At 34.0% G+C, this 27,998-nt stretch overlaps 3 protein-coding genes and 3 long non-coding RNA genes across 6 annotated transcripts; 4 read left to right on the top strand and 2 right to left on the bottom strand.

Annotated features, from left to right (window-relative positions):
* On the top strand, positions 1–4,771 carry LOC124436100 (ankyrin-1-like). The gene is made up of 7 exons (XM_046986028.1): positions 1–235; positions 305–481; positions 2,843–3,079; positions 3,373–3,901; positions 4,081–4,300; positions 4,366–4,455; positions 4,526–4,771. Exons 1-7 carry the CDS (start codon positions 1–3, stop codon positions 4,769–4,771), a joined length of 1,734 nt encoding a protein of 577 aa, XP_046841984.1.
* Positions 4,379–27,976, top strand: LOC124436475 (transient receptor potential cation channel subfamily A member 1-like). The gene is made up of 9 exons (XM_046986405.1): positions 4,379–4,455; positions 4,526–4,767; positions 4,897–5,181; positions 5,480–5,657; positions 5,743–5,961; positions 6,537–6,625; positions 25,564–25,812; positions 26,912–27,226; positions 27,393–27,976. Exons 3-9 carry the CDS (start codon positions 5,119–5,121, stop codon positions 27,705–27,707), a joined length of 1,428 nt encoding a protein of 475 aa, XP_046842361.1. The 5' UTR covers positions 4,379–4,455; positions 4,526–4,767; positions 4,897–5,118; the 3' UTR covers positions 27,708–27,976.
* Positions 8,097–9,185, top strand: LOC124436477 (transient receptor potential cation channel subfamily A member 1-like). Its single transcript, XM_046986406.1, has 2 exons — positions 8,097–8,435; positions 8,602–9,185. The coding sequence occupies exons 1-2, from the start codon at positions 8,217–8,219 to the stop codon at positions 8,914–8,916; spliced, it is 534 nt and encodes a 177-aa protein (XP_046842362.1). The 5' UTR covers positions 8,097–8,216; the 3' UTR covers positions 8,917–9,185.
* On the bottom strand, positions 13,076–14,128 carry LOC124436479. The gene is made up of 2 exons (XR_006945362.1): positions 13,711–14,128; positions 13,076–13,400 (listed from the first exon to the last, which is right to left on the bottom strand). It is a non-coding gene; the product is annotated as an uncharacterized LOC124436479 (long non-coding RNA).
* Positions 15,178–19,126, bottom strand: LOC124436480. The gene is made up of 2 exons (XR_006945363.1): positions 18,936–19,126; positions 15,178–15,677 (listed from the first exon to the last, which is right to left on the bottom strand). It is a non-coding gene; the product is annotated as an uncharacterized LOC124436480 (long non-coding RNA).
* Positions 23,565–25,019, top strand: LOC124436478. Its single transcript, XR_006945361.1, has 3 exons — positions 23,565–23,718; positions 24,253–24,430; positions 24,516–25,019. It is a non-coding gene; the product is annotated as an uncharacterized LOC124436478 (long non-coding RNA).
* Positions 27,977–27,998: the final 22 nt, after the last annotated feature.

Genomic DNA, 27,998 nt, shown 5'->3' with positions numbered 1-27,998 from the left:
ATGTCTAACAGATCACGGAAGTGGACTAAGCTGGACCTCAGACATAACACAGGCAACGAACCCAAGGGTTTAGCATTGACACCCCTGACATCTATCGAAGCAGAGAGCGAAACAAATATAGTAGAACGAGATGACGGTAAGATGAAGGATGCTAACCGAATAAAACTTGCAGCATTTAACGATGATGAGAAAATGATCAACGACATCTTGAGGGAGAAAACAAGTGAACGAGAAAGTAAGTATGCCTTTAATAAGATGTAAACGATTTTTCTTTCCAGTTCGATAATTAAATGTTCTGTTTTAGTTCAAAAATTACTTGCCGAACTTGATGAAAGAGGACGACCATGCATATTTTATGCCGTGGAGTTCCGAAGTCTTCGTGCGCTTACTTGTTTGTTTAATCAAGTGAAAGATACGAAGTGTGTGACAGCTAAGAATGGAGAAACTGTACTTCATGTAGCCACGGAAATGAATGACGTTGGTAAGCACGTAACGGTCAATGACCAAGAACCGAATCTACTAAATTCCTATCCTCTCAAAACTTCTATAGTTACGATTGAGGAAAGCCGCCATATTGAAAGGTAGAAAAACCGTCAGTAATAATTTACCTCTAAATTCAGCTTTTAAGGTTGATGCTCTAGGTTTGGTTTGTAACATGTTTGATAGGATTTTGTTTGAAATTTTCTTTTAACTTTTTTTTGTTAAAGTTTACTTTTCACAACCTTTCAAAATGGCGTCCTTGCCTTACCTTGACCAGTGAACTCCATATATATACATATAGATAAAAGATAAAAGTTTTTCCGGATTTTAAATGATTTTTATTGAGCTTTCGACTCGTTGCTTCGAGCCTTCATCAGAATAAGGATATTTATTTACACGTGATTTTAGCTTGGAGACGTTTAGAGCGTCTAATCAGATTAGTGGGTGGATTAATGTGATTGGATGAATTAATGTGATTGGTGGATTAATGTGATTGGACGCTCTAAACATCTCCAAGCTAAAATCACGTGCAAATAAATATCCTTATTCTGATGCAGGCTCGAAGCAACGAGTCGAAAGCTCATTAAAAATCATTTAAAATCCGGAGAAACTTTTATCTTTTATCTATTCAATGCCTGGATTACAAATTTTCAAACTTATATACATTTAGATATAGGAAGTTTTGTTTATTTGAATCTCCGTAAGTACAGTGCTCGATGCTTAAGAGCAAAGCGTAAATGTTGATACGAAGAAGAAATACAAAAACTACATTTCATCTCGACAAGCCTTTCGTGATGTCTCACTCTTCAGGGATAATATTAAATTTAATATTGAGAGTATAATAAGAATTTAATAAGAGTGAGAAATCACGAAACAGGCTTGTCGGGATGAAATTGTAGTTTTGTGTATTTTCTTCTTCTTATCAATACATATATATATATAAATATATGAATATATAAAATATATAAATATATATACAAAGTGTATATTCAATGTGCCCTCCCGGCTATAACCATGTTAAAATGGTGACTCCTGGACACAGGACGTACGGTATATATATATATATCTGGAATGATAACGACAATACATTTTATAGATAAAAAGTTGAAGCCTAAGTCCTAGTATCTTGCGCGGTTTGTACGTCTGTTCCAGTCCTTCAAAGTCGAATATTCACGCGGTTTGTACGTCAGTTTCATTCCCCTGAGTGCTAAACATACACGGCCAATATAAATTTGAATATAAATTGCGAAAGCATAGACAAATCACGACAAACAACACACGAAGCCAACTCTTTGCAAAAGGTTATTTTTTACAGCTGAAACTTTACTACAGTGAGTTCGTTGTAACTTAAAACTTGTAACAAGGAAAAGCCAACTGAAAATTAAACTGTATGATAAAAAGACAATACAATAAGAAGATATGACGAGAAAATATTCAATCAAAAATTTTTCTTACATTAGAAGGTAATTTTTCAAACAATGCCATACAGTGTTTGTCTTTTTTTGTCATTTCAGTGGATTTAAAGATCTGTTTTCCGAAGAAAAAAGAAACTTGAACATCCAGTTTCATAAAAAATATTGAGTCTATAACTCGCATTTTTACTTTTTACAGAGCGATTGTCATTTCCATCGATTTTGATAGTGCTTGAAATACTAAATAGTTGACATCTCGATACTAATAATTAAATATCCTTAAATACTTTGATATGTTTTAAAGGAAAACCTCAGCTTAAGAGCAGATCGACTGTGTATGACAAAAATATATAGTAGCTATATTAAAGATGTTTTCATTCTATATGTAAATCTTGTCGAATAAAAATTCATACCAACAAATTCTTTTAGTTTATTTAAAAAACAAAATAATTCTTTTGCACTGAGGATGATGTAGAATTGAAATAAATATAATTCAAAAGATTTTCTTCGTGAAGATAAAACTGACTAGTAAAATGAAATCAACTGAGGTCAAATTAAAGTCTAGGATCCGAAAAAATACAATTGTTTATAAACACGCGAGAAGCAAGAGTGATGACGAATGATGACGACAAATAATTTTTTGCCTTCAGTTATCATTCCAGTTATTTAAATATTCAGTTCACTGACCTTGACACGGCTGTTAGTAGAAATCTAGGGAAAATGTAAATCATTGGTAGGGATGCTGTAGATCTGACTTTGGCTCAGCTGTATGAAGATTAGTTGAAAGCGAAAGCTTCTTTAAATCATTTTGTGAAACAAGAGTAGATATTATAGTTTACTTCCATTGCTGTAGCCTGTGGGAGTTAACTTTACTTTGAACAGAACAATACCCTGTTATGAATGGCGAAAGAAGAAGATTTTCAATAATATTGCATCAATTTCTAATGTAGTTATTCTTAAAAAATTGTTGGATCAAGATTTCATTGTTCATCTTGTGAACGATGTTGAAAACAAGAATAGCCGCTCGCCACTTTTTTTTGCTGCCATGTACAACTTTGTCGACGTCGCCAAGGTGTTGCTGGAGCATGGTGGAAATATCACAGAAGTTGATGGCTCGAACAGATCACCATTGTATATCGCTGCAGAAAAAGGACGAGCTGGCTTGCTCGATCTATTCTTAAAGCATGGTAAAATGTTTTTGTTTTGTTGTACATTGCTAATGTCATGCATAATTGCTTATAGACTATGGCCACACAAAACTTAAAAAAGAATGAATTGCCCTCTTTTTATATTGCAAACGGACACAACTTATGTTAGTTTTTAATTTAGGTGTATGATAACGACTGTTATCACTATTCATATTCTGTTGTTAATTCGTCACGATGTACGCGAACACGCGATATCTTAGTTTATATTTTAGGAAGTATAAAGACTGTTTGCTGTTTATTTTCTTTAATGTTATAAATGGTCTTTTCCATAGAAAAAAGTAGAGTGAAAGAATTATTGTTCAGCAAGGAGCATGGCGGGAAACATCACCAAAATATACTTCATGTAGCTGTGGACAGCGGAGATAAAAGTACTGTAGAAGTTTGTCTGCAACAAGATGAAGATATGATACGTTCCTGTTTGCAAGAAGAAATGAATAGTGGTGGTGGTTATTTGGTTAACGCTGTGCGTAAAAATAGCATGGAGGAGATGTTGTCAAGGTTTATTGATACGATGGGAGATCCACTTGTACAGCAAAACAAGATAAAAGAAGAACTGATGGGAGATTCACTTGTACAGCATGCCACGATAATAGAAGAAACGGATGAAGCTTTACCTGTGCAGAGTGCCGTGATAATAGAAGAACCGATGGTAGATTCACTTGTACAGCATGACAAGATAAGACTAAGAGGGAGGAAAAAACTTTCATATGTACAGCATGACAAGATAAGACTAGAACCGATGGAACTTTCACTTGCACAGCATGGCGAGATAAAAGTAGAACCGAATTTCAATCATTTATCGTACGTTATTTTTACTTTCATGTTAAATTATTTCGCAATTTCATGCCTTCATGTAGAATGCTTTAAACGCACACAAGTCCATTACATCAGTGTTATTTATTTTAAAATTGCCTTGTGATATTATCTGATCTATCACCAGCCTAACCTATTTATTTGCATTTACCTTTATTTTACAACAGTGATGAAATACCGCACAGCGGGCAAGCATCGCCTACGTGCACGTGCGATCGTTATGCAGGTCTCTCTCATCGTGCTTTGCTCCTTGCCGTAGAAGGTGGTCATGTTGAAGACGTGAAAGAATTGCTAAAAGAAAAAGCTCGTTTCATTAAAAGAGATAAAAATGGCACAGTTCTTCATTGTGCAGTAGCTCATCCTAAACTATTGAAGATTTTGCTTAAGGTATAATTTTTTCGGATTTTATGTTGGGGGTAAATAGAGAAGCTGGAATTTTAATTACTTCTTAGGAAAGCGACATTCTTTCGTTGATAAATGAAAAAAGAACAGACGATGGTTATGCTCCAATACATGCTGCAGCTAAAAGAGGCCGAGTCGAGGTATTTTTCCTCGTTTCCTTTGGAGTTAACTTGTTAGCAACGTTAGGTTTAAGTAAACAACGTTTTTTAGAGTGTTAAAATTCTGATTGACAACCATGCTGAGCTGAACGTCCTCTCAGAAAACCAAAGTTCGCCTTTACATTGCGCTGTTATTTCTCAGAATCTTGGTATCATTAAATTGTTACTTGACAATTGTAGAAAGTTAATTTCCATGGCTAATGCTACCAAACAAACTCCGCTTCATACAGCTGCATACTATAGTAGCTCACGGGTCGTTAAATATCTTCTGAAATACGAAATATTAATGACGAGGTAAATTTTCTATCTGTTGTGTTTCTAAGCAGCTAAATCCACGTGAGAACACAAATGAACGCAGGCCGCAGCGTTGATGGAGTTGAGACGTTAATTTAAGCCAATATTTTTTTGGTTCCTTTTATATAGCGACATCAACTATTCCACTCCACTTCATATTGCAGCGTGTCATGGACATCTCGAAACTGTTAAATTGTTGCTGGAGCACAAACCTTCCTTGATCAACCACAAAGACAAAGATGGACAGACACCACTGTTTAAAGCTTGTTTGAATGGCAAGACAGATGTAGTGAAATTTTACTTGATAATAAGGCAGCCATTACCACAGATAAAGTTTCTTATTTTGACGAAATGATTAGTAATAGAAATAAAGATACAGCAATGGTGATGATGTGCCATAAAAGATGGAAAGAGGTTTTCATTTTTTTTCATATTGAACTGTCGATTAAAAAGCACTTTTCAGAAACGGTTAAAACTTTCTTCCTTACACCGTAAAAAATGATTGGTTAAAATAGCCATATGATTGGTTACAGTAACCATAAAAATATTGGTTAAAGTCGTTAAATGCATCTGAAAAAATCATGGGTTCGAATCCCGTTGAGTCACCTGATTTTTTCAGGTCCTGAGACGATTGCTTAAATTGTCCAGCAAAGTGCGAAGATCATATCTTCATTTAAATAAGAATTTGTTGGAAACTGTGTTTCTTCTTTAGATAATGGAATCAACAAAGGATGGTCCTGAAGCAACGATGAAAACGTTGATTTCCCAAGGTATGTCCGAAGTGGCATATCAAGCTCTCGTTAACAGCGAGACGCGTATAGGTGATTCAGAGAGTAAGGATTACAAAATTGAATACGACTTTATGTGTTTACAGAATAATAACGCTACAGGTATGATACAGCAAATATGTCATAATTTATTGTACATCATGGATATTGCAAAATCATTTGGGCATTTTTTGTTTTTCTCTGATAGTAAATGTGAAGCCGCTGACTGCCATCAAAGCGATGGTGAAAAGTGGCAGCTTTAAATGTTTACAGCATCCTGTCTGCTGTAAATATCTAAAAGAAAAATGGAAGGCATTTGGATGCAAAGTTTATTTGGCTGGATTGTTAATTTATGTCGTATTTCTGGTTTCTCTAAACGTTTATGCGTTCAAAATTCCTTCATACAAAGAGTCAATTAAGAATCAAGGTCAGAAAGACTTACTTAAAGCTGATTATTTACATGATCCTGGGTAGTTAGGATTCAGCCAAACGTTGAATGATTCTGACAAATGGAAACAATTCAATACTAATCCTCAGATAAATCTTCTTTTGCATTTTCAAAATATTCTGATTTATTAACTACGTAAACATTTAAAATGAACACAACCAGTTTGGCCTAATTTGAGAATTACAACACGAATGTGGTGCTTAAAAAAAATTATAATTTTTTAGCTTGAAGTTTTACCTCCTTTTAATGCCTCAAAAATCATTTCACGCCTCACTGTATCTCGGTTAGCCGAGATCATGTAAATAGTCCTTATATTGGCTATGTATAAGCCAAAATGTGATGTACCTCTTTAATACTAAGAAACTGCTTTCGTCTGGCATATTAAACGATTGGGTAGATTTCAAGAGTTAAAACCAAGAACACAATTTAGTTAACCGACTTTGTGACAAAAAATATAAGTATTATAAATTATTAGTCGAAGTTTTGAACATATATGTGATTTTACAAAATTTTCAGTTGTTTAAGAAATTGTGTCATTTTTATACATCCTAAAGAATTACCGGACGCATCAATAATTGTTATGTTAGCGATGAGTATCTGTCTTGTTTCTGCCGGCTTTCAGACGTTGAAAGAAATTTGTCAGGTGTGTATTTTTTTTCCAACACTATGTTTTTTTCTGTTTCAAATTTATTATACCATTTCATTTCATTTACATCATAACACATTGATATATTAGAAAGAAAGTATCGTAGTTACATACGTGCCAAAAATCTGGCTACATATTGAAATCGTGTTCTTGCTGTTTAGTTCGTGCTTAACGGGAAGAGTTATTTACGCGACAAAGTCAACTATTTGGAATGGACTCTCTACATATCAACATTCATCTTTGCTGTACCGAGTAACGACAATATCTCAGTAAAGACAAGTTTACAATGGAAATCCTGTTCTCTGGCGTTGTTCTGTTCTTGGATGAATCTTATTATGTATTTCAGAAGATTTGCCTACTACGGAATTGTTATACAAATGATGAAGAAAATTTTCGTAACATTAATTAAGGTTCGTCCACATGGTAAATAATTGTGCAAAAAGAAACTAGCATGTGTGGCAGACGTTGGCTGTGCAAAATAACATCCGCAAAGAATTAAAAACGTGATCACTCCATACCATTGTGTACCGTCATTCACATTAGCGTTTTTCCATAATCAATAATGTCATTTATCCATCAGGAGCCGGTTGCACAAAGCCTGGATAGCGTTATCCATTGGATATCACGTTTTTGTAAACTTTTATAAAACCTTTTCCCGAGTTCAAAACCGAGTTCAAATCTCGTCCAAGTCACATGTTTTTCGTGTGCATATTAAAATCGTGTTAGGATTAATATATTATAAAACCTTTTAAAAAGTAAAAAGTATAATATTCAAACTGAACAATCACTGAAAAAAAAATATTGTTTCGAAGATTACGAAATTTCTTTGTCGTAAGAAAAATATAAACACCTTTTTTACAAGTTTGAAGACTTTTGCTATCCAATGTATAGCGCTATCCAGGCTTCGTGCAACCGGGCCCTGGTGTCTATCATTTAACTCATGTTAAAGACATCTTTCGAACATGAAACAAGCCAATGTTCAAGGGCATTCTAAGAAATAATATCTAAGATGCTCAATTTAATTGAATATTTAATCAAAGTTTTCTCAGACTAAAGGCCCGTTCACCCGATTTTATGGGATCTTAAAAAACGGATTGTGAGAACACATATAAAGCTAGCCTCCGAGAGTCGGATCCGTCCGTCTGAAAATCGGATGGAAATAGAACTTCTTCTATTTTCATCCAATAAGATCAAAGAAAGCCGACTAGTCCCAGACCTTTCACTCTCCATACTTTCCAAATTTCACTTAGCGCAAAACATTAGACTTGAAAAAGGCTTGGAAACAAGAACAAAAATACGAAAAATATATCGATAATGTACTGGATATCACAAATGTCTGCTCCCAAGACTATAAATATTTAAACGAATATAAATATGAACAAAATTATCTTAAATAGCAACCAAAATCGGAACCGAAACAATCGGATATCAATATCCGACAAATCGGATCGTGTGAGCGGGCCTTAAAATAATTCCTCATATTTTTGTTTAGGTTTTGAGTCTGTTATTATTTTTCTTCGTCGCGTTTGCAGCAGCCTTTACAGTGATACTGAATGACAGAGAGGGATTTGGGAATTTTCAAACCTCGATGTTAACTACAGCGATCATGACGATCGGAGAAATTGATTTTAAAGAGACATTTCTTCGTCACCATTATTACGACATGTTTTACCCACAACAGATAGTTCTTTTTGTCGTTTTCGTCGTCGTCATGCCTGTCGTTATTATGAACCTCATTCTCGCCCTTGCCATTGAGGATGCATCTAAGATTAGAAAGGACGCCAAATTGCGGAAACATATTCATACGGTAAGAAAAATGGCAAAACGATCGAATTAGTGAAGCATCATTTTTTAATATAATCTAACATAAAATTAGACTTTACACTATAAAATTACGAAATATATTAAAAGTTATGAATTCCTTGTTACGTGCAACTGAATTCTTTATATTCGTCTTATCAACCAATTTATAGGCGAACATGATCATCAACCTTGAAAGAAAGAAGTTCATATTTTCTTATTTCACGAAAAAAGAAAAGGCACTTATAGATCCTTTGGTGGAATGGCCCAACCAAAAGCGTGTATTTTCTAATTTTGTCGATGGAATTATATTTTATGATTTTTCCTCCGATAAAGAAGACGTGAGCTCGAAGCAAGTCGAAAAAAATGAAGATCTAATGACGTTGATTAAAATGGTTAAAGAATTACAAATTCAGAATGCTAAAGTGTTGAAAAAGTCAGAAGAAAATTCTAGACTGATCAAGAATATTACTGGAATTCAAGAATAAGAAAATGATTCTGCGCAGTCTCATTGTAAACTTAGTTCTCCCTAAATTTATACTCGTGTAATTTCCTGTAGACATTGTTAGCTTAGATTAAACCAATTAAATTCATACATTTTTATGTTTCACGTAAATATTGTCAGGACATTTTTTCATCAGTTATTGATTCATCACCTTCAACACGCATTACTTAGTTTATAATGTAGGCAGTGTACACAGATTGTATTAAAAAACTGAACTGTTATGAAAACGTCATTAAAGTTTTTAGCGCTCAAGATCTGAAAAAACCTTTGATGGAATAGGAAGTGTGACTTCTGATAGTTCATCTCACACTGTAAAATAGCGCGAGAATTGTGTAACCGAGAAACAATTTTTAAATAGCTTGCACAAGAACACGATAAAGCCAAAAAGCAATTCGGACACGTATTTTTTTTCACTCGCGCGTACACATTTCAAAGTTTGAATGTTTTTTCCTCTTTCATTCAACTTTTTTTTTCTGTTCATTCAACTTTCGAATGAAACTAAATTTTTTAATTGTTGAATCTTTTCAATCATGATCAGCAATTGTTGATAACGAATAACTAAAATTATTTTAGTGTTAGTCCCTAGGTCTTATTTTTACACAATACTAGTCTATAAAACATACGTACGTTTACGTTTGTGCTCAAATTATGGCACTTATATTGTACTCTATTTAAGAAATAAAATATGTTTACTGTGTTTGTACAGGCTTATGCAAACCGAGGAGACCTTTTGGAGAACTCAAGAGCAGATCAGTGCAATCCCAAGACCGAAGGTCAAGGGTTGTGCCTGCTCGGGAGTTCTCACAAACGTCTCCACGGTTTGCATAAGCCAGTGAGAACAGGAAAAACATCATTTATTTCTTTTACAAAATAACAATAATACGAAAAAGCGAACATTTTAATTTTTCCTTTAAAATGTATTCATAATCGATTTGCAAATTCTCTTTGAATGATTGATTGTTTTGATTGATTTGATTGGTTGAGCTCAGATGTGTTTTACACAGAATAATGCGAACACAGCTCTAGACCAATCAGCGCACGCGTTTCATTGTGCTTGTTTTATAATTAGACTTGCTCATTTGATTCGTGCCTTAGAGCACAGGCAGACACTTGTTTTTTATTTTAATATTCAGAAATATTGCTTTCTTTTACTATTGATGATCTATTTTTACCTTGAATCATTAAAAACAGAGAAAGAAATTTGGAAGAAATTTCCTCATTTCTTGACACGAAATTTTCGCAAAAAGGGGAAATATGGCTTTATTGAATGAAAATACAAAATTTGAAGAGTGGAAACACCTGCTCAGATATCCTTTTTTCCAAATAGTAAAACTTCAGCAAAGGCTCCTTCTCGTGGTTCATTCATTGAAGGAAGATATATCCATGAAGAACTCCATCCAATTCTAAAACACTCCATTGATTTAAGATCTTCATCTTTATCATTTACACCTCCCATGACAACAATTGTATCATCTTTTATAACTGCACAACATCCCCATCTCTTTTGCAACATGGATGGTAAGACTTTGCTCTTTCCTGTTTTGCTGTCATACATAATAGCACTGTTCAATATTTCTTTTCCATCATAACCTCCAAGAAGAACAACTTGATCTCTCCATCTGACTGTTGGCGTTTCAAACAATGGATGAGGTAATTCAGACATTGTGTTGCTGAGGAAAGGGGTACCATAGATTGGTCAAGAAGTTGGTTGTCACATACGATTTGATGACTGTACTGACCCGCAGAAAACTGCCATCGAAGTAAGGAAATTTATTGAAACTAGTGTTCTGTTTTGTTTCTCAAATTATGTCGATCTTAATTAAATATTCCTCTTACTCTTTTACCCATGGAACCAGCCACTTTTTAAAACTTTAACCCTCTTTCCCTATGACACCAACATCTTTTCTTATGCCTCTAAATCCACTCTTCCTATCAACCAATCCCTTTTCTTCCTGTTCCCTAAGCCTCTTTCTTTCTATTCCTCCAACCCCCTCCTTCCCTATTTATCCAACCTATTGCTCCATGTTGATCCGTTTTTTAGGATGGATCTGACAAAATTAGATTGTGAGAATGGGCCTTTAGTTAAATAAAAGAGAATAATTGCAAATCAATCATGAACATAATTTGAAGGAAAAAGTTGTTACCTCCGACAGGAAGGTTATGCTTTCACTTGTATGTGTATGTGTTTGTGTTTGTCTGTGCGCTCGATAACTAACGAAACACCGGTGAAGGAAGAACTGATTAAATTTTGGTTGAATTTGGATTAAAATTGACGAAGAAATGAAGAACAATTTTGTTTTGCTTATTGCAAACTTACTGAATGCGTAAGTAGATCAATACAATCTTACAACAATAAATATATTGCTACGCAAAAGGAAGCAATCTCAAAAGTTAACTTATTTTGAGTACACCGTTGTATAGCTTATCAAAAGTGATTTAAATCTATCTGTGTTTATCCGAAAACATTTACATACCTACTTAAACAAAATGGATTTCGCGAGCGAGTTCGTCGCCATGTTACATATTTGACCAACTAGATTGCAAGGTACGTTTGCAGAAATTAAAATAATGAACCTGGCGGAGGTATGCAGTCTGAGTGCCCTCTAGTTTTAAATTATTTTTATTTTAAAGAGGCTGTTGTTATTGTACCTTTAATTGGGAGAACTTGAAAACAGGTGCAAAGATGGAAACTCTTCGGTCTCGGGCTTACACAGATCTGCTCTCAAGTTTTTTCCGAAAGTCTCCTCCGTTTGTACAAGCCTTTCAAACACAGTAAGCAAAATTTGTCATTTTTCTCCGCTGTGGTGTGTTTGCTGAAATTTGAAAAATACCCCCAAACAAGTTTTGCAAGTAATATATCAAAATGAATTTAACATGATGCTCAATTAGTCAACCAAGTATTTGAATAAAACGGAGTTTAGTGACAGTTAAAAAATTGTGGTAATTTACATTGTATAAATATTTATAAACGTTTAAAGCATTTTGTGGCGAAACCATTTTCCCGCGACCATGAGAATTTCAAAATTTTTCTAGGGGGAAAGGAGTTAAGAGCACACTCGGGCGATCTCTGCCTCGGTGACAAATCATGTCTGGCTACGGCACTGCAAAAAATGGGAGTTTAATAAATATACTGGATAGATTTGCAGTGAACAAAAAAATGTCTTCAACATATTATTCATCATCGTGGCCTTTACCCAGTGGAAATATACCACAGCTGAAAACTAAAAACAAAATCATGCATATAAAAATTTCAGGCTAGTTTGTTTGTTAGTTATTTCTAAACTGTAGGAAGACCGTTTTGCTTATTGTCTCCATTTGCACATCGTTCAAAACAGCCACATCTCTCGAAATTTCCTTCGCCAAATAAATTACGTAAAGCCCTCTGTAGCTTAAAGCATATGTAATAATAAGGATATTCGGGATCAGGAACAGGTTTCTCTTCTTCATCCTCTTCAAATGTCCATCTTGCAACACCATATCCAAAGGCTTGTTTTTTGTTTTTTTTATCTATGAAAAACACGAGCACTCCCGATTCACCATTTTTAAGAAAATGCTTCTTGCTCTTTACTAGAACAGCATTCTTAATGTCAATGTTTGTTTCCTCATTAAAATAGCAGAAATTAGTCCTAAAAATTTCTCCTTTTCTATTATTTTCACCAACAAATTTCATCACTATAGGGTTAGGAGTCACGCGACTATTAACTCTTTTGTGAAGCTTGTTGTATTATTGTTTTATTGGAATTTGTCTCCCTGTGCCACTATCTGCGGTACTTCAGACCAGCAGTACTCATTCTTATATATAATCCGCCATATTATTGTTTTGTAGTATTTTAAGTTGTGTTTTAAAGTTAAATAAAGCCAGAGAATGGTAAATTACAACAAAGCTCTTTCCACAAAGAACTCCAGCGAGGGCGGTTAATTCCCTGTCGCTTGCAATTTACATCAACATTCTCATCGACTTCTATGGCCATGATATCAGTGTCTTCTTTTACACTATAAAGTCTGCATCGATGGCCCAATGGAATTTCAGAAGGGTTTTCAGGTGGAGTGTAGAAGTATTTATTTGAATTCAAAAACAACTCCACTTCGTCAGGGTCATTCTTTACTTCATGAAGCATATCAGGAAATTTGTCGATATCATCTTTGTTGTAACCAACATGAAAACACGTCAACGCGTAATGCTTGTCGTTATGGTAACAGAACATTGTCAATGTACCTCTTATTGGTAGCTCATTACTTCTTTTTACAGCAATATCCGATAACAGTTCAAGCTTCGGTTTCTCATATGATTTTTTACGGAATTCAAAATACTTCGAAGTTCCAGTTTCCAATTTTTGATCAATTTAATTCTTCAAAACAACTTCATCAGAACCTCCTTTTTCATAGTCAACTGTGACAAAAACGTGAACATACGGTATTATCTCGTTAGGACCAATTGTTCCATACTCTCCTCGCATCCACGGTAAACTGTATGAAGTTTAAATGTAAATAAAATTCTTGCAATAAAGCGATTACGAAGTGAATGCTAAAGGAAATATTGAAATTGTTTGACCAAGTTATGGATCATAAAACAAGGAAATATCAAGTGGAGGGAAGGAAATTCTCCAAACTGTTTGCAATAGAAGAAAGATTTAGTTATTATAACGAAAGAATGAGTTTCAGGCATTTGTACATTCTAAGGGCTCTTCAAATCAAGTTATTGCGTTAATTTTTATCAATGTTTCCAATACGAAACTATTAGCATAGACTTAGCTGAATTTTAGTTTGAAGTGTATACCTTATGAGTTTTGCGTGCACATCATCTCGAATGTCATATTCATCATTTAGAAACTTTTCTTTGAAGAAAGGATCTTCCTCATCGTCGTCAAAGTCATCATCATCGTCGTCATCATCATTTAGAAACTTTGCTTTAAAGAAAGTATCTTCTTCCTCATCGTCGTCAAAGTCATCATTCTCGTCGTCATCACCATTTAGAAACTTTTCTTTGAAGAAAGCATCTTTTTCCTCATCGTAGTCAAAGTCATCATCGCCATCGTCATCATCATTTAGAAACTTTTCTTTGAAGAAAGGACTTCTTCCTCATCGTAGTCAAAGTCATCATCATCGTCGTCATCATCATTTAGAAACTTTGCTTCGAAGAAAGTATCTTTTACATCATCGTAGTCAAAGTCATCATCATCGTCGTCATCATCATTTGAAACTGTCGCTAGCATTATATAAATGTTTTGGTGAGTTAAATTATTCATAAGTACGTAGCTAAATATTGACAGCTATAGATGCTGCCAAATCATGTGATGCATCAATACAAGGTTTTAGAAGGTACACAATTCTTATTTATAAAAATTCATAAAAACTCTTCTCATAAAAAATCTTCCTCTTTCAAAGGAAATTGAATTTTACTTATTAACTGTCAAACCATTTGTGACTTGGTTGTAATTTAATAAGCAAAGGATTCTATCAAAAATTTACATGTGTTAAAATTTAAACATGTTAAACTCCCATTTTTTTTGACATGAGTAACCTTGTTAACATGAGTAACCCTGTTGCACTTAAACTACGCAGCCTGCATTGTAAACTATTAGTCTGATGATGTCTTTGGAATAAAGACGAAGTATTACACCATCTTTAGTTTTAAAACTCTTGTATTACCTTGGATATCAAGAAAACGAGATGTCCGTTTTCGGAATTTGTTTTATTTTGCTTTACTTACGATTGTCTGCTTGTCCTGGTTACAGATCATATACAATTATTGCGACTACTATTGTAGTCTCAAGCTTCCTTCTTTATATTTTTGGGCTCTAATTTTCAAACGTTGACGCTGAAATATTATATTAAACATGGCATATGCGTGAACGACTTTGATCCACAAAGTCAAAGAACTTAGAACATAGAAATATACATTCACGAACACATGTCAGGTGACAGATAATTGCTTATACGGAGCAGTGATATAGGAAAAAATGTCAGAAAAGGTGACGTGCCAGTGATTTAAATTAAAGTAAAATATTCACCTGTTTTGGTGACGTCCGTACTAAAGAAAGCATAGCCCAGATACTAACCATATCAATACTCAATAGCTATTACGTTACAAAAAGCAAAGTTTAACATACTCATAAACATTTTTGAGTATATTTTTATGCAGTGAAATATCGTAGAGAAAACGCTCTTCAACATTAACTTAAGTAGAATTTTGACAATCAAAGTTGTTATGCGTAATAGTCTCATTAAATGATGAGGCATTGTCTGAAAACTTCATGAACAAACTGGAAATCTCCAGTCTAATATTTAATCATAATGCATGGTTTGTCTTTATCGAAAATGGATTCGTGGTATATCTTAAATTATTCAAATAAAATGGCATTAAATCAACTGTGACACCACTTTATTTAAACGACTACAAATATGTTCTACATATTAATTACAACGACGGTTGTTTAAGGAACTTTTTTCAACAATATTTTTATATCCATATTAATAGCTGCATAGTCGTTTGTTTAGTTTAATAATCGTATAAAGTTTAGTTCCAATAATCACGTTCTTTCCCCCGAGCATACATCAGGGCACCATTTCCTTTCTTTAACTTCGCTTTCCGAATTCTTGCATGGTCTTCCTTACTCAAAATCACAAATCCATCTCTTTTGCTTTCTAAAATTTCGTTAGAGTTATCGTCGTTCGACAATTCGCCCACAATGCTCCTTCCCTCAACGAGATCTTCTTTCTTGACAATAAACGCCAGGAAAATAACTATTAAACACAATCGAAAAAGAGCAAATTGTCACAAAATTTTTCGTCAACAACATACCAAGCAAATGTCTGTTCTTTTTATGTTTAGACCATAACACTATTTGGTTTTATATTGCAACTGATCATGTGATAGATGCAAAGGTGTTAACATGATTTATACGTTCTTCAACAAGCAGTAAGAATATCGTAATTTTTGTATGTAAATATTTCAAACTCTTGAAAACAAAACTTCTTAAATACACATCTCTCCACTTTCCAATTTTGATGCTGCTATCCATTTTATGATCTCATTTCCAGAGTTAAGAATAATTATCTTTATTCTTTCACATTTTGTAATGATGTAAATTATTTGTGTGTTTTTTTACGCTTTTCAGTATTCCTGCATGCTCCGAGGTATTCATTTTACTTCCTGCAATTAATTGTATGTAGTTGTAAGGATAAAGGAATTTGCAAATATTGATATCATAAAAATAACCATTTCTCGTTTTTATAAACAAGAACAAACTTTAAGACCCTCTGCTCTGTAAATTTCAAAAGAAATTGCTTAACAATCTATGCTTAACAGTTCTGTGCTGTGTTTATAATTTTCATTATAGCTAACTGAATGATGCTTATAGAATTTGCATAAACACATTGGTTGCTTTTTATTTAACGAGCTAATAAAGCTTAGTCGTATTCAATATAATTCACTCATACATCTGGTCACTCAAATCGACAAACACGTTTAGGTCATTTGAATAGCATCTTTTATTTCTATGGCGTTTTTCATTCTATCTATCTTGAAGGTATACTTCTAACCTGTAAAATTGATTATACTTTTAAAAACCGTCTCTAAGTATTCGACGTTTAGCAACGTTTTCATCTTTTATTTTTCATCTCATCTTTATTCATGCTTTAAAAATCATGCTAGCCATATGTGTTCGCAAAAACCTTCTTCATATAAACGATTCTTTAAAAACACAACACGATTATTGTTTATATATAGCTCATATACAATAAAATATATTATTTAAAAATAAAAGTTTTTCCGGATTTTTATAAATAATTTTAATGAGTTTTCGATTCGGTGCTTCGAGCCTTCATCAGAATGAAATAGGAAGTTATTTACAATTGTTTTTAATTTGTAGACGTTTGGAGCATCTAATTGGATTAGACGGTGAATTAATGTGATTGAATAGTGTGGATTGCGTTGTCATGGTTTTGATGTATTGTGAATATCTTTGGTGTTTATATTATTAGAGTGTAATGTTGTATTTTTGGTGTTATTTGTAGTTTTTTTGTCCTTTTTCTTTAGTTGTGAATATAAAATTGTATGTCAATGTGTCTGTTTATCGTGTCGTTGTCTTTGCAGTACCAAGCTTCTTTAACTTTGCTTGCGTGTTTAGTCTGTGCGCGTGCTAGTTCTTTAGTTTCTGTTCAGTCGAATGTGTGGTTATTTCGTGGGTATGTTTTGCCGGTAGTGAGTTTAGATCTCGTTGTTTTATGGCGTTTTTGTGTTCTGTGAGTCTTGTTTCGATTTTCTTTGATGTTTGTCCTATGTATTGCTTTGAACAGTCTTTACATGGTATCATGTAGATCGCGCCAGTTGTATCATGAATTGTTGTTTTGTCTTTATGTTTGGTGAAACATGATTTGAGTTTTATGTAGGTTTGTGGGCGATGTTAATATTAAATGGTCGAAGAAGTCTGGCAGTCATTTCTGATGTTCCGTTTATGTATGGTAATGTGACGATTTTTACTGTGTCGTCCGGTTGCTTGTTGCTTTTGTCAGTTTGTGTTTTGTTTTGTATTTTGTATATAGTTTTGTTTATGAAGTTTCTAGGGTAAATGTTTTTAATAAATGTGGAGTATAAGTAGTTGCGTTCTGTTTTCTTGGCTTCTTCGGTGTTACAATGAGTGTTTATCCTGTTAAAAAGTGTTCGAATCCAGCTTATTTTGTGTTGTGTTGGGTGATTGCTGTTGAAATCGAGTATTTGGTCTGTGTGGGTGGTTTTGCAGTATACTTGTGTGTTTAATGTACCGTCATCTGTTCTTGTCAGTAGGATGTTGGAGAAAGTAAGCTGTTTGTCGTGCTCTTCGTCTATAGTGAAGGTTATGTTATTTGTGGTATTGTTTTTGGCGTGTAGTATTTGTTCAGTTTTGTCTTTTTTAAAAATAGCAACGATGTCGTCTGGAGACTTAAAGAGTATAGTCGAAGTACGATGGTCGAGACTCGTTTAAATGGTTTAGCGTTGCTTTACATTCACAATGACATAGAGTTGGATATTCAAAAAGTTATTGACTTGTTTACAAAGGAAAAGAGGAAGATTAAGTTGGCTTTTAGCTAAAAGAGAAAACCTTTTTTACTTCACTCCATTTTATTCTATTTCATAAAACATTAAGTTATATCGACAGTTCTCACTTCTAACAATATACATCTTGCTTGAAAAGAAATTACTACGTCAAATGCTTTAACCAGCATAAGCGTTCTCTGTTTTACTTGAAGTTTATTTTATATGAAGTATTGTACTGAGTGAAAATCTATACTTTGTTTTGCTTAAAGATGTAGATTGCTTCATCTATTGATGCAAGATCTGTGTACTACATTCCGCGTTTGTCATGGACTTAAGGTATGTTTTATGTTTTGGTGGTGTGTATTCAGTAATAATCATCATGCTCACAACTGCTAATTATCGTGGCTAATCATAAAGAATTTTTTTAAGGTTGGGCTTGCTAAGTCCTGGACGTCCATGTCAAATGCTACTGTGAATAAAAATTTCATTTATCAACTGTATCCTAGGCGTGCTGATGAGCTCTGATATTGAGCGAAACGGCTTAAGTTCCATTAGTCTTAAGCTATTATCTTGAAAAACTCCTTTTCAGGAGGGTGCATGACTCCGGGTGCCCTCTAGGCAGCTAACGCCTCCGGCCATTTTGACTAAGAAAAAAAATCCTAGAGTCGCCCAAGGTGACTGGTGGTTGGTGGCAAGGGTTATTGGTGATTTTCTGACGAATGTTTCTTTTGTTTGGTCTGTTAAGTTGGTGTACTTTAAAGCTGATTCCAGGTCGGCAACGTAGTCAAGTTTGTTCTTGTTATTAAAGTTGCAATTTAATCCTTTGTTTAGAATTTTAGTTTGCAGTTCGGTTGTGGTTTCCTCGAGATGCTTGTGACAAATTCGTTTGTGTTAGAATGGAGTTATTTGTGTGATCTTGATTCTTGGATTCGGCGTCTGATTGTATAGTATATATATATAGGAAGAAGAATTTCATTGATACGTACTATGTATTTTGATATTCAGATTTTCTTTTGCTTTTCAAAAACACGCAAGCGTTATTGTCGTCGTCAAACAATTCATCTCAGATCTTTTTTTGCACACACAGACAATCTTTTGACCATAGAGTCAGGAAAATCACAGTTAAACATAGTCGCAATGCATCCATTTACACAATGTTTTTGCAAACAACAGCATCTATCCCACTTACTCAGGCGTTGTTGACATTTTCTTGCTTTTATACTTGAGTAAAACATGTGGAGATGCAAAGGTGCAAACATGCTTTAATGACTCTTATAAAAACCCTCAGAACATTTTTGATGGTTTTAGGGCAGATATTGCAACGTCTATAAAACCCAATATTTTACTTTCAGTTGCTTAATAAAATTATGCTATTTCCTATAAGGGTCTCAGTAAGCCATCAGACACCGACATCACGGTCTCATCAGGGTCTCAGACACCGACAGATTTTAGAGTGTGGTTTTATTAATTGGAAGCACATTTAGAATTTAGCATTCCACAAGAACGTTTATGATTAATTGAATTCCAAATTTTAAAAGTGTTCTCATTTTTCTTATCAATGACCAAACCTCACTCCAACATAATGTAGTCAAAGGGAAAAAGCAATTAAAAAGAACAAACAGTTAAGCAACTATATTACGAGACGAACTATTGTGCGTGATCATACGCTGAAGAACATGGAACACGGACAAATCTTAAAACCTTCCGTATAAGTCCTGTTTCCCATCATGAAAATATATGTTGGTGGTGTATTTTTGCCATCATTTCCCTTTAAATCAATTGTTTCCTTTCCACACTAGATAATTTTTTTCTATATTCAAGTTTCCGCTTGCTAGGTTGTTTAAGTTGTCTATTACTCATCCAACTCATGTTTTCTGTTTCCCTAGTTTAAATATATTTTGCTCTAATAGATATCACGTTTTTCTGTTCCAACAGAAGATCACACATGCTAATAGAAAGACTGGTAACAGATAAGAGGCGATATCATTCAAAGCTACTGAATTGAAAATAAACAAAATTAAATCAATTACTTTTTTTAGTATGACCAAAGTTGTCGAGCTCTACTGTGTGGGGTATCGCTGTCTCACGGACAACTCAGGGACTTTGAATGATTGATATTTGAGCGAGACATATACATAAATGCATGTTCGAGTTTATTATTTCTTTTATTGAAATCAGTTGTCTCTAAGGCTGAAACGTATTCATGTTTGCATGTTATATTCTGCAGATAGCAATGGATTTCAAAAGGCAAATATATTAGTATATCATGCCTATATTAATATGATAGTTATTTGCTAACACAAAAGTTGCTATGCCATAACAAGGGTAAAGTCAGCTAGACGCAGACTTATAATTTGCTATGTAGCAAGCCACAAGAAGGAAAACATGTAACACTCGACAAAAAGAAATTTTTTAAAATTTAGTTTTAGTTCTCATTTTAATATTGTATCTCGATTCAGTCGTTTGACAATTTACTCGGGTCAAATTTAGACTGACGCCATTTTCCCAGTATATTTCTTTTCAGTGGGTAAGGGATTATTTGAATAAACTTCAAATTCTGTGTTTAGTATGTATATTGCCAATATTAAGACCATAACATTATGTTTTCTTTTGGTCTTTATCAAAATTTTCATGGAATTTTTTCATAGAAACAAAAAAAAAATGAATTAACTGCGAGAATACTTTAATCATATGGCGAAAATTCTACTCTATATACATGTATCATAATAAGGAAATGTTTGTCGCGAGAATTTCCTATTTTCCTTTTTTTTGCCTCCATTTAAACATCTACTGCTTTTACGTTTGAATTGTCTAATATTTAACTCCAGTCATTTCGTCTCTTTTTTCTTCCGTTCATCGGATCTTTTCTTTCCTTATTCTCTTGTTTCTGAATTTTTCCAAATATTTTTTTATCTCCTTGGCTTGGTATATATTTTATGCGACTTTGTCTTTTCAAAAATACGTGAGCGTTATCGTCATCGAAAAAATCATTCCCGATCTTTCTACGTTCAGCCAAACATTCTTTCTTGACGATGATAACAAGAAAGAAAACAGTCAAACAACTTCGCAACGTCACCATTTTTGGAACTTCTTTGCACAAACGTGAATACCGTGTTTGCACCAGCTTATCAGTTATTAGCAAGGACGGAAAACTTTTCTGTTTTTACACGAGTTTCAAAGCCTCAAGGTGCAAACATGCTTTTCAAGTTCTTTTAAGGTCAAAAAATGCTTTAAGTGCTCTTTCAACCTCTAAAAGAGCTATTTTAGGGCCAATATCGAAAAACTCTTCAATGCTCTCCGGGTTTATAAATGCCATTTATCTATTTCTGAAATGCAATCAACACTGTGAGTTGTTTGTATTCTTGGTTTACTTTTTTCCTGCTTAGGTCTTTGTTGGCATTTTAGGAGATTCTATATTGAGTGAATATATAATTTTTATAATCTTATAAGGCTAATGACGAATCTTTTAATGTATTACATATCAATATATTTTTATATGAATATGGAGGTGAAAAATAAGAGATGAAATTAAGTCGAAAATATTTTTCGTTGGAGTTAACAACGCTACAATAAGATAGACCACACCTTTTTGAGCATTATAAGATCGACTATTTATTAATAATGAAAGGCAATATAAAGTATAATATAAATTAACAACTTGAACAGCTGTTTTTTCTTATGACGCATTTTATCATTTTGCTAATGCATTGTCTTTGCTACCTCTTTGTGTATGCTAAGTTGTTCATGCCGCCTGTGTTTCCAAACCTTTCCTGGTTTTTTAATTAAGACAAATTTATATACTTTTCGCACAAGCCATATTGATTCTTGCTCCACTCTTTAAAAATTTACAACACTCAGATTCTTTGTGTTTCTTCTCTCTATCTTAAAGAGCACATGCTCTCCTTTTTACACGGTTTTTGCAATTTATGTTTTTTATTTCAATATTCTTGCTCTGTTCCATATGTTGTTCATCTTTTCTGACATGATCTCTTAATTCCTAAGTTTTTCGGGCTATCAATACAACCAGTTTCTTATATTATTGGCTTCCTATTAATTTAGGTGTAGGATAAAGACTGTTATTACTATTCACATTCTGTTATTCATTCATCCCCTTATACGCGAACACGCGGTATCTTAGTTTATATTTTAGGAAGTGTAAAGACTGTTTGCTGTTTATTTTCTTTAATGTTATAAATTGTCTTTCAATAGAAAAAAATAGAGTGAAAAAGTTATTGTTCAGCAAGAAACATGGCGGGAAACATCACCAAAATATACTTCATGCAGCTGTGGACAGCGGAGATGAAAGTACTGTAAAAGTTTGTCTACAACAGGATGAACATATGATACGTTCCTGTTTGCAAGAAGAAATGAATAGTGGTGGTAGTTATTTGGTTGACGCTGTGCGTAAAAATGGCATGGAGAAGATATTGTCAAGGTTTATTGATACGATGGGAGATTTACTTAAACAGCAAAACAAGATAAGAGAAGAACCGATGGGAGATTCACTTGTACAGCATGCCGCGATTATAGAAGAACCGAAGGAAGCTTTACCTGTACAGCATGCCGCGATAATAGAAGAACCCTTATTGCACTCTAATGATAAAATGCCGTACAGCGGGTAAGCGTCGACGTATACGCGCGATCGTTATGCAGGTCTCTCTCATCGTGCCTTGCTCCTTGCAGTAGAAGGTGGTCATGTTGAAGACGTGAAAGAATTGCTAAAAGAAGATCGTTTCGTTAAAAGAGATAAAAATGGCACAGCTCTTCATTATGCAGTAGCTCATCCTGAACTACTGAAGATTTTGCTTAAGGTATAATTTTTTCGGATTTTATGTTGGGGGTAAATGGAGAAGCTGGAATTTTAATTACTTCTTAGGAAAGTGACATTCTTCCGTTGATAAATGAAAAAAGAACAGACGATGGTTATGCTCCAATACATGCCGCAGCTGAAGAAGGGCGAGTCGAGGTATTTGTGCTCGTTTCCTTTGGAGTTAACTTGTTAGCAACGTTAGTTTTAAGTAAACAACGTTTTTTTAGAGTGTGAAAATTCTGATTGACATCCGTGCAAAGCTGAACGTCCTCTCAGAAAACCAAAGTTCCCCATTACATTGCGCTGTTATTTCTCAGAATCTTGGTGTCATTAAATTGTTACTTGACAATTGTAGAAAGTTAATTTCCATGGCTAATGCTACCAAACAAACTCCGCTTCATACAGCTGCATACTATAGTAGCTCACGGGTCGTTAAATATCTTCTGGAATACGAAATATTAATGACGAGGTAAATTTTCTATCTGTTGTGTTTCTAAGAAGCTAAATCCACGTGAGAACACAAATTAACGCAGGCCGCAGCGTTGATGGAGTTGAGACGTTAATTTAAGCCAATATTTTTTTGGTTCTTTTTATATAACGACATCCACTATCCCACTCCACTTCATATTGCAGCGTGTCATGGACATCTCGAAACTGTTAAATTGCTGCTGAAGCACAAACCTTCCTTGATCAACCACAAAGACAAAGATGGAGAGACACCACTATTTGGTAGGTAGGTAGGTAGTTTATTAAAATATTAATTGCAGCCTTGCGGCTGAATTGCTAGTTTGAATTGCTAGTTTAAAGCTTGTTTGAATGGCAAGACAGATGTAGTGAAATTTTTACTCGATAATAAAGCAGCCATTACCACAGATAAAGTTTCTTATTTTGACGAAATGATTAGTAATAGAAATAAAGATACAGCAATGGTGATGATGTGCCATGAAAGATGGAAAGACGTTTTCATTTTTTTTCATATTGAACTGTCGATTAAAAAGCACTTTTCAGAAACGGTTAAAACTTTCTTCCTTACACCGTAAAAAATGATTTGTTAAAATAGCCATATGATTGGTTACAGTAACCATAAAAATATTGGTTAAAGTCGTTAAATGCATCTGAAAAAATCATGGGTTCGAATCCCGTTGAGTCACCTGATTTTTTTAGGTTCTGAGACGATTGCTTAAATTGTCCAGCAAAGTGCGAAGATCATATCTTCATTTAATTTCAAACACCGCACTGCATAAAACATTCGTACGACATTCCTTTCACGAGAAAACATGAGCCCAACAATATTTACCTGCTCACCACTGTGTCACTTCATAGCTCAGTTGGTCAGAGCACTGCACCGGCACCGCAGAGGTCATGGGTTCGAATCCCGTTGAGTCACCTGATTTTTTCAGGTCCTGAGACGATTGCTTAAATTGTCCAGCAAAGTGCAAAGATCATATCTTCATTTAAATAAGAATTTGTTGGAAACTGTGTTTCTTCTTTAGATAATGGAAACAACAAAGGATGGTCCTGAAGCAACGATGAAAACGTTGATTTCCCAAGGTATGTCCGAAGTGGCATATCAAGCTCTCGTTAACAGCGAGACACGTATAGGTGATTCATAGAGTAAGGATTACAAAATTGAATACGACTTTATGTGTTTACAGAATAATAACGCTACAGGTATGATACAGCAAATATGTCATAATTTATTGTACATCATGGACATTGCAAAATCATTTGGGCATTTTTTGTTTTTCTCTGATAGCAAATGTGGAGCCGCTGACTGCCATTGAAGCGATGGTGAAAAGTGGCAGCTCCAAATGTTTACAGCATCCTGTCTGCTGTAAATATCTGAAAGAAAAATGGAAGGCATTTGGATTCAAAGTTTATTTGGTTGGATTTTTAATTTATGTCGTATTTCTGGTTTCTCTAAACGTTTATGCGTTCAAAATTCCTTCATACGAAGAGTCAATTAATAATCAAGGTCAGAAAGACTTACTTAAGGCTGATTATTTACATGATCCCGGGTAGTCAGGATTCAGCCAAACGTTGAATTATTCTGACAAATGGAAACGATTCAATACTTATCCTCAGATAAATCTACTTTTGCATTTTCAAAATACTCTGATTTATTAACTACCCAAAACATTTAAAATGAACACAACCAGTTTGGCCTAATTTGAGAATTCCAACAGGAATGTGGTGCTTAAAAAAAATTGTAATTTTTTAGCTTGAAGTTTTACCTCCTTTTAATGCCTCAAAAATCATTTCACGCTTCACTGTATCTCGGTTAGCCAAGATCATGTAAATGGTCCTTATATTGGCTATGTATAAGCCAAAATGTGATGTACCTCTTTAATACTAAGAAACTGCTTTCGTCTGGCATATTAAACGATTGGGTAGATTTCAAGAGTTAAAACCAAGAACACAATTTAGTTAACCGGCTTTGCGACAAAAAATATAAGTATTATAAATTATTAGTCGAAGTTTTGAACATATATGTGATTTTACAAAATTTTCAGTTGTTTAAGAAATTGTGTCAATTTTATACATCCTAAAGAATTACCAGACGCATCAATAATTGTTATGATAGCGATGAGTATCTGTCTTGTTTCTGCCGGCTTTCAGACGTTGAAAGAAATTTTTCAGGTGTGTATTTTTTTTCTAACACTATGTTTTTTTCTGTTTCAAATTTATTATATCATTTCATTTCATTTACATCATAACACATTGATATATTAGAAAGAAAGTATCGTAGTTGCATACGTGCCAAAAATTTGGCTACATATTGAAATCGTGTTCTTGTTGTTTAGTTGGTGCTTAACGGGAAGAGTTATTTACGCGACAAAGTCAACTATTTGGAATGGACTCTCTACATATCAACATTCATCTTTGCTCTACCGAGTAACGACAATATCTCAGTAAAGACAAGTTTACAATGGAAATCCTGTTCTCTGGCGTTGTTCTGTTCTTGGATGAATCTTATTATGTATTTCAGAAGATTTGCCTACTACGGTATTGTTATACAAATGTTGAAGAAAATTTTCGTCACATTAATTAAGGTTCGTCCACATGGTAAATAATTTTGCAAAAAGAAACTAACATACATGTATGGCAGACGTTGGCTGTGCAAAATAACATCCGCAAAGAATTAAAAACGTGATCACTCCATACCATTGTGTACCGTCATTAACATTAGCGTTTTTCCATAATCAATAATGTCGTTTATCCATCAGGAGCCGGTTGCACAAAGCCTGGATATCGTTATCCATTGGATATCACGTTTTTTTAAACTTTTATAAAACCTTTTCCCGAGTTCAAAACCGAGTTCAAATCTCGTCCAAGTAACATGTTTTTCGTGTGCATATTAAAATCGTGTTAGGATTAATATATTATAAAACCTTTTAAAAAGTAAAAAGTATAATATTCAAACTGAACAATCACTGAAAAAAAATATTGTTTCGAAGATTACAAAATTTCTTTGTCGTAAGAAAAATATAAACACCTTTTTTTTACAAGTTTGAAGACTTTTGCTATCCAATGTATAGCGCTATCCAGGCTTTGTGCAACCGATCCGGCCCTGGTGTCTATCATTTAACTCATGTTAAAGACATCTTTCGAACATGAAACAAGCCAATGTTCAAGGACATTCTAAGAAATAATATCTAAGATGCTCAATTTAATTGAATATTTAATCAAAGTTTTCTCAGACTAAAGGCCCGTTCACCCGATTTTATCGGATCTTAAAAAACGGATTGTGAGAACACATATAAAGCGAGCCTCCGACAGTCGGTTCCGTCCGTCTGAAAATCGATGGAAATAGAACTTCTTCTATTTTCATCCAACAAGATCAAAGAAAGCCGACTAGTCCCGGACCTTTCACTCTCCATACTTTCCAAATTTTACTTAGCGCAAAACTTTAGACTTGAAAAAGGCTTGGAAACAAGAACAAAAATACGAAAAATAGATCGATAAATGTACTGGATATCACAAATGTCTGCTACCAAGACTATAAATATTTAAACGAATATAAATATGAACAAAATTATCCGACCTTCTTAAATAGCAACCAATATCGGAACCGAAACAATCGGATATCAATATCCGACAAATCGGATCGTGTGAGCGGGCCTTAAAATAATTCCTCATATTTTTGTTTAGGTTTTGAGTCTGTTATTATTTTTCTTCGTCGCGTTTGCAGCAGCCTTTACAGTGATACTGAATGACAGAGAGGGATTTGGGAATTTTCAAACCTCGATGTTAACTACAGCGATCATGACGATCGGAGAAATTGATTTTAAAGAGACATTTCTTCGTCACCATTATTACGACATGTTTTACCCACAACAGATAGTTCTTTTTGTCGTTTTCGTCGTCATCATGCCGGTCGTTATTATGAACCTCATTCTCGCCCTTGCCATTGAGGATGCATCTAAGATTAGAAAGGACGCCAAATTGCGGAAACATATTCATACGGTAAGAAAAATGGCAAAACGATCGAATTAGTGAAGCATCATTTTTTAATATAATCTGAGATAAAGTTAGACTTTACACTATAAAATAACGAAATAGATTAAAAGTTATAAATTCCTTTTAACGTTTAAATGAATTCTTTATTTTCGTCTTATTAACCAATTTATAGGCGAACATGATCATCAACCTAGAAAGAAAGAAGTTCATGTTTTCTTATTTCACGAAACAAGAAAAGGCACTTATACATCCTTTGGTGGAATGGCCCAACCAAAAGCGTAGATTTTATAATTTTGTCGATGGAATTATATTTTATGATTTTTCCTCCGATAAAGAAGACGTGAGCTCGGAGCAAGTCGAAAAAAATGAAGATCTAGTGACGTTGATTAAAATGGTTAAAGAATTACAAATTCAGAATGCTAAAGTGTTGAAAAAGTCAGAAGAAAATTCTAGACTGATCAGGAATATTTCTGGAATTCAAGAATAAGAAAATGATTCTGCGCAGTCTCATGGTAAACTTAGTTCTCTCTAAATTTATACTCGTGTAATTTCCTGTAGACATTGTTAGCTTAGATTAAACCAATAAAATTCATATATTTTTATGTTTCGCGTAAACGGTGTCAGGACATTTTTTCATCAGTTATTAATTCATCACCACCAACACACGTTACTTAGTTTATAATGTAGGCAGTGTACACAGATTGTATTAAAAAACTGAACTGTTATGAAAACGTCATTAAAGTTTTTAGCGCTCAAGATCTGAGAAAACCTTTGATGG

Source organism: Xenia sp. Carnegie-2017, unplaced genomic scaffold (genome assembly GCF_021976095.1).
Source record: "Xenia sp. Carnegie-2017 unplaced genomic scaffold, XeniaSp_v1 HiC_scaffold_16, whole genome shotgun sequence".
NCBI classification, from domain to species: Eukaryota; Metazoa; Cnidaria; class Anthozoa; order Malacalcyonacea; family Xeniidae; genus Xenia; species Xenia sp. Carnegie-2017.
The sequence above is the reverse complement of the archived record's forward strand: the minus strand, read 5'-3'. Positions and strand labels throughout refer to the sequence as shown.

Bases quoted from the DNA above. Each gene is read 5' to 3' on its own strand.
- LOC124436475 (XM_046986405.1), top strand. From the start codon at position 5,119: ATGATTAGTAATAGAAATAAAGATACAGCAATGGTGATGATGTGCCAT. The intron at 6,626-25,563 runs GTGTGTATTTTT...CTTGTTGTTTAG, and splicing joins CGTTGAAAGAAATTTGTCAG to TTGGTGCTTAACGGGAAGAG. The intron at 25,813-26,911 runs GTTCGTCCACAT...ATTTTTGTTTAG, and splicing joins TTTTCGTCACATTAATTAAG to GTTTTGAGTCTGTTATTATT.
- LOC124436477 (XM_046986406.1), top strand. From the start codon at position 8,217: ATGTTAACTACAGCGATCATGACGATCGGAGAAATTGATTTTAAAGAG. The intron at 8,436-8,601 runs GTAAGAAAAATG...ACCAATTTATAG, and splicing joins TGCGGAAACATATTCATACG to GCGAACATGATCATCAACCT.
- LOC124436100 (XM_046986028.1), top strand. From the start codon at position 1: ATGTCTAACAGATCACGGAAGTGGACTAAGCTGGACCTCAGACATAAC. The intron at 236-304 runs GTAAGTATGCCT...GTTCTGTTTTAG, and splicing joins GAAAACAAGTGAACGAGAAA to TTCAAAAATTACTTGCCGAA. The intron at 4,301-4,365 runs GTATAATTTTTT...ATTACTTCTTAG, and splicing joins TATTGAAGATTTTGCTTAAG to GAAAGCGACATTCTTTCGTT.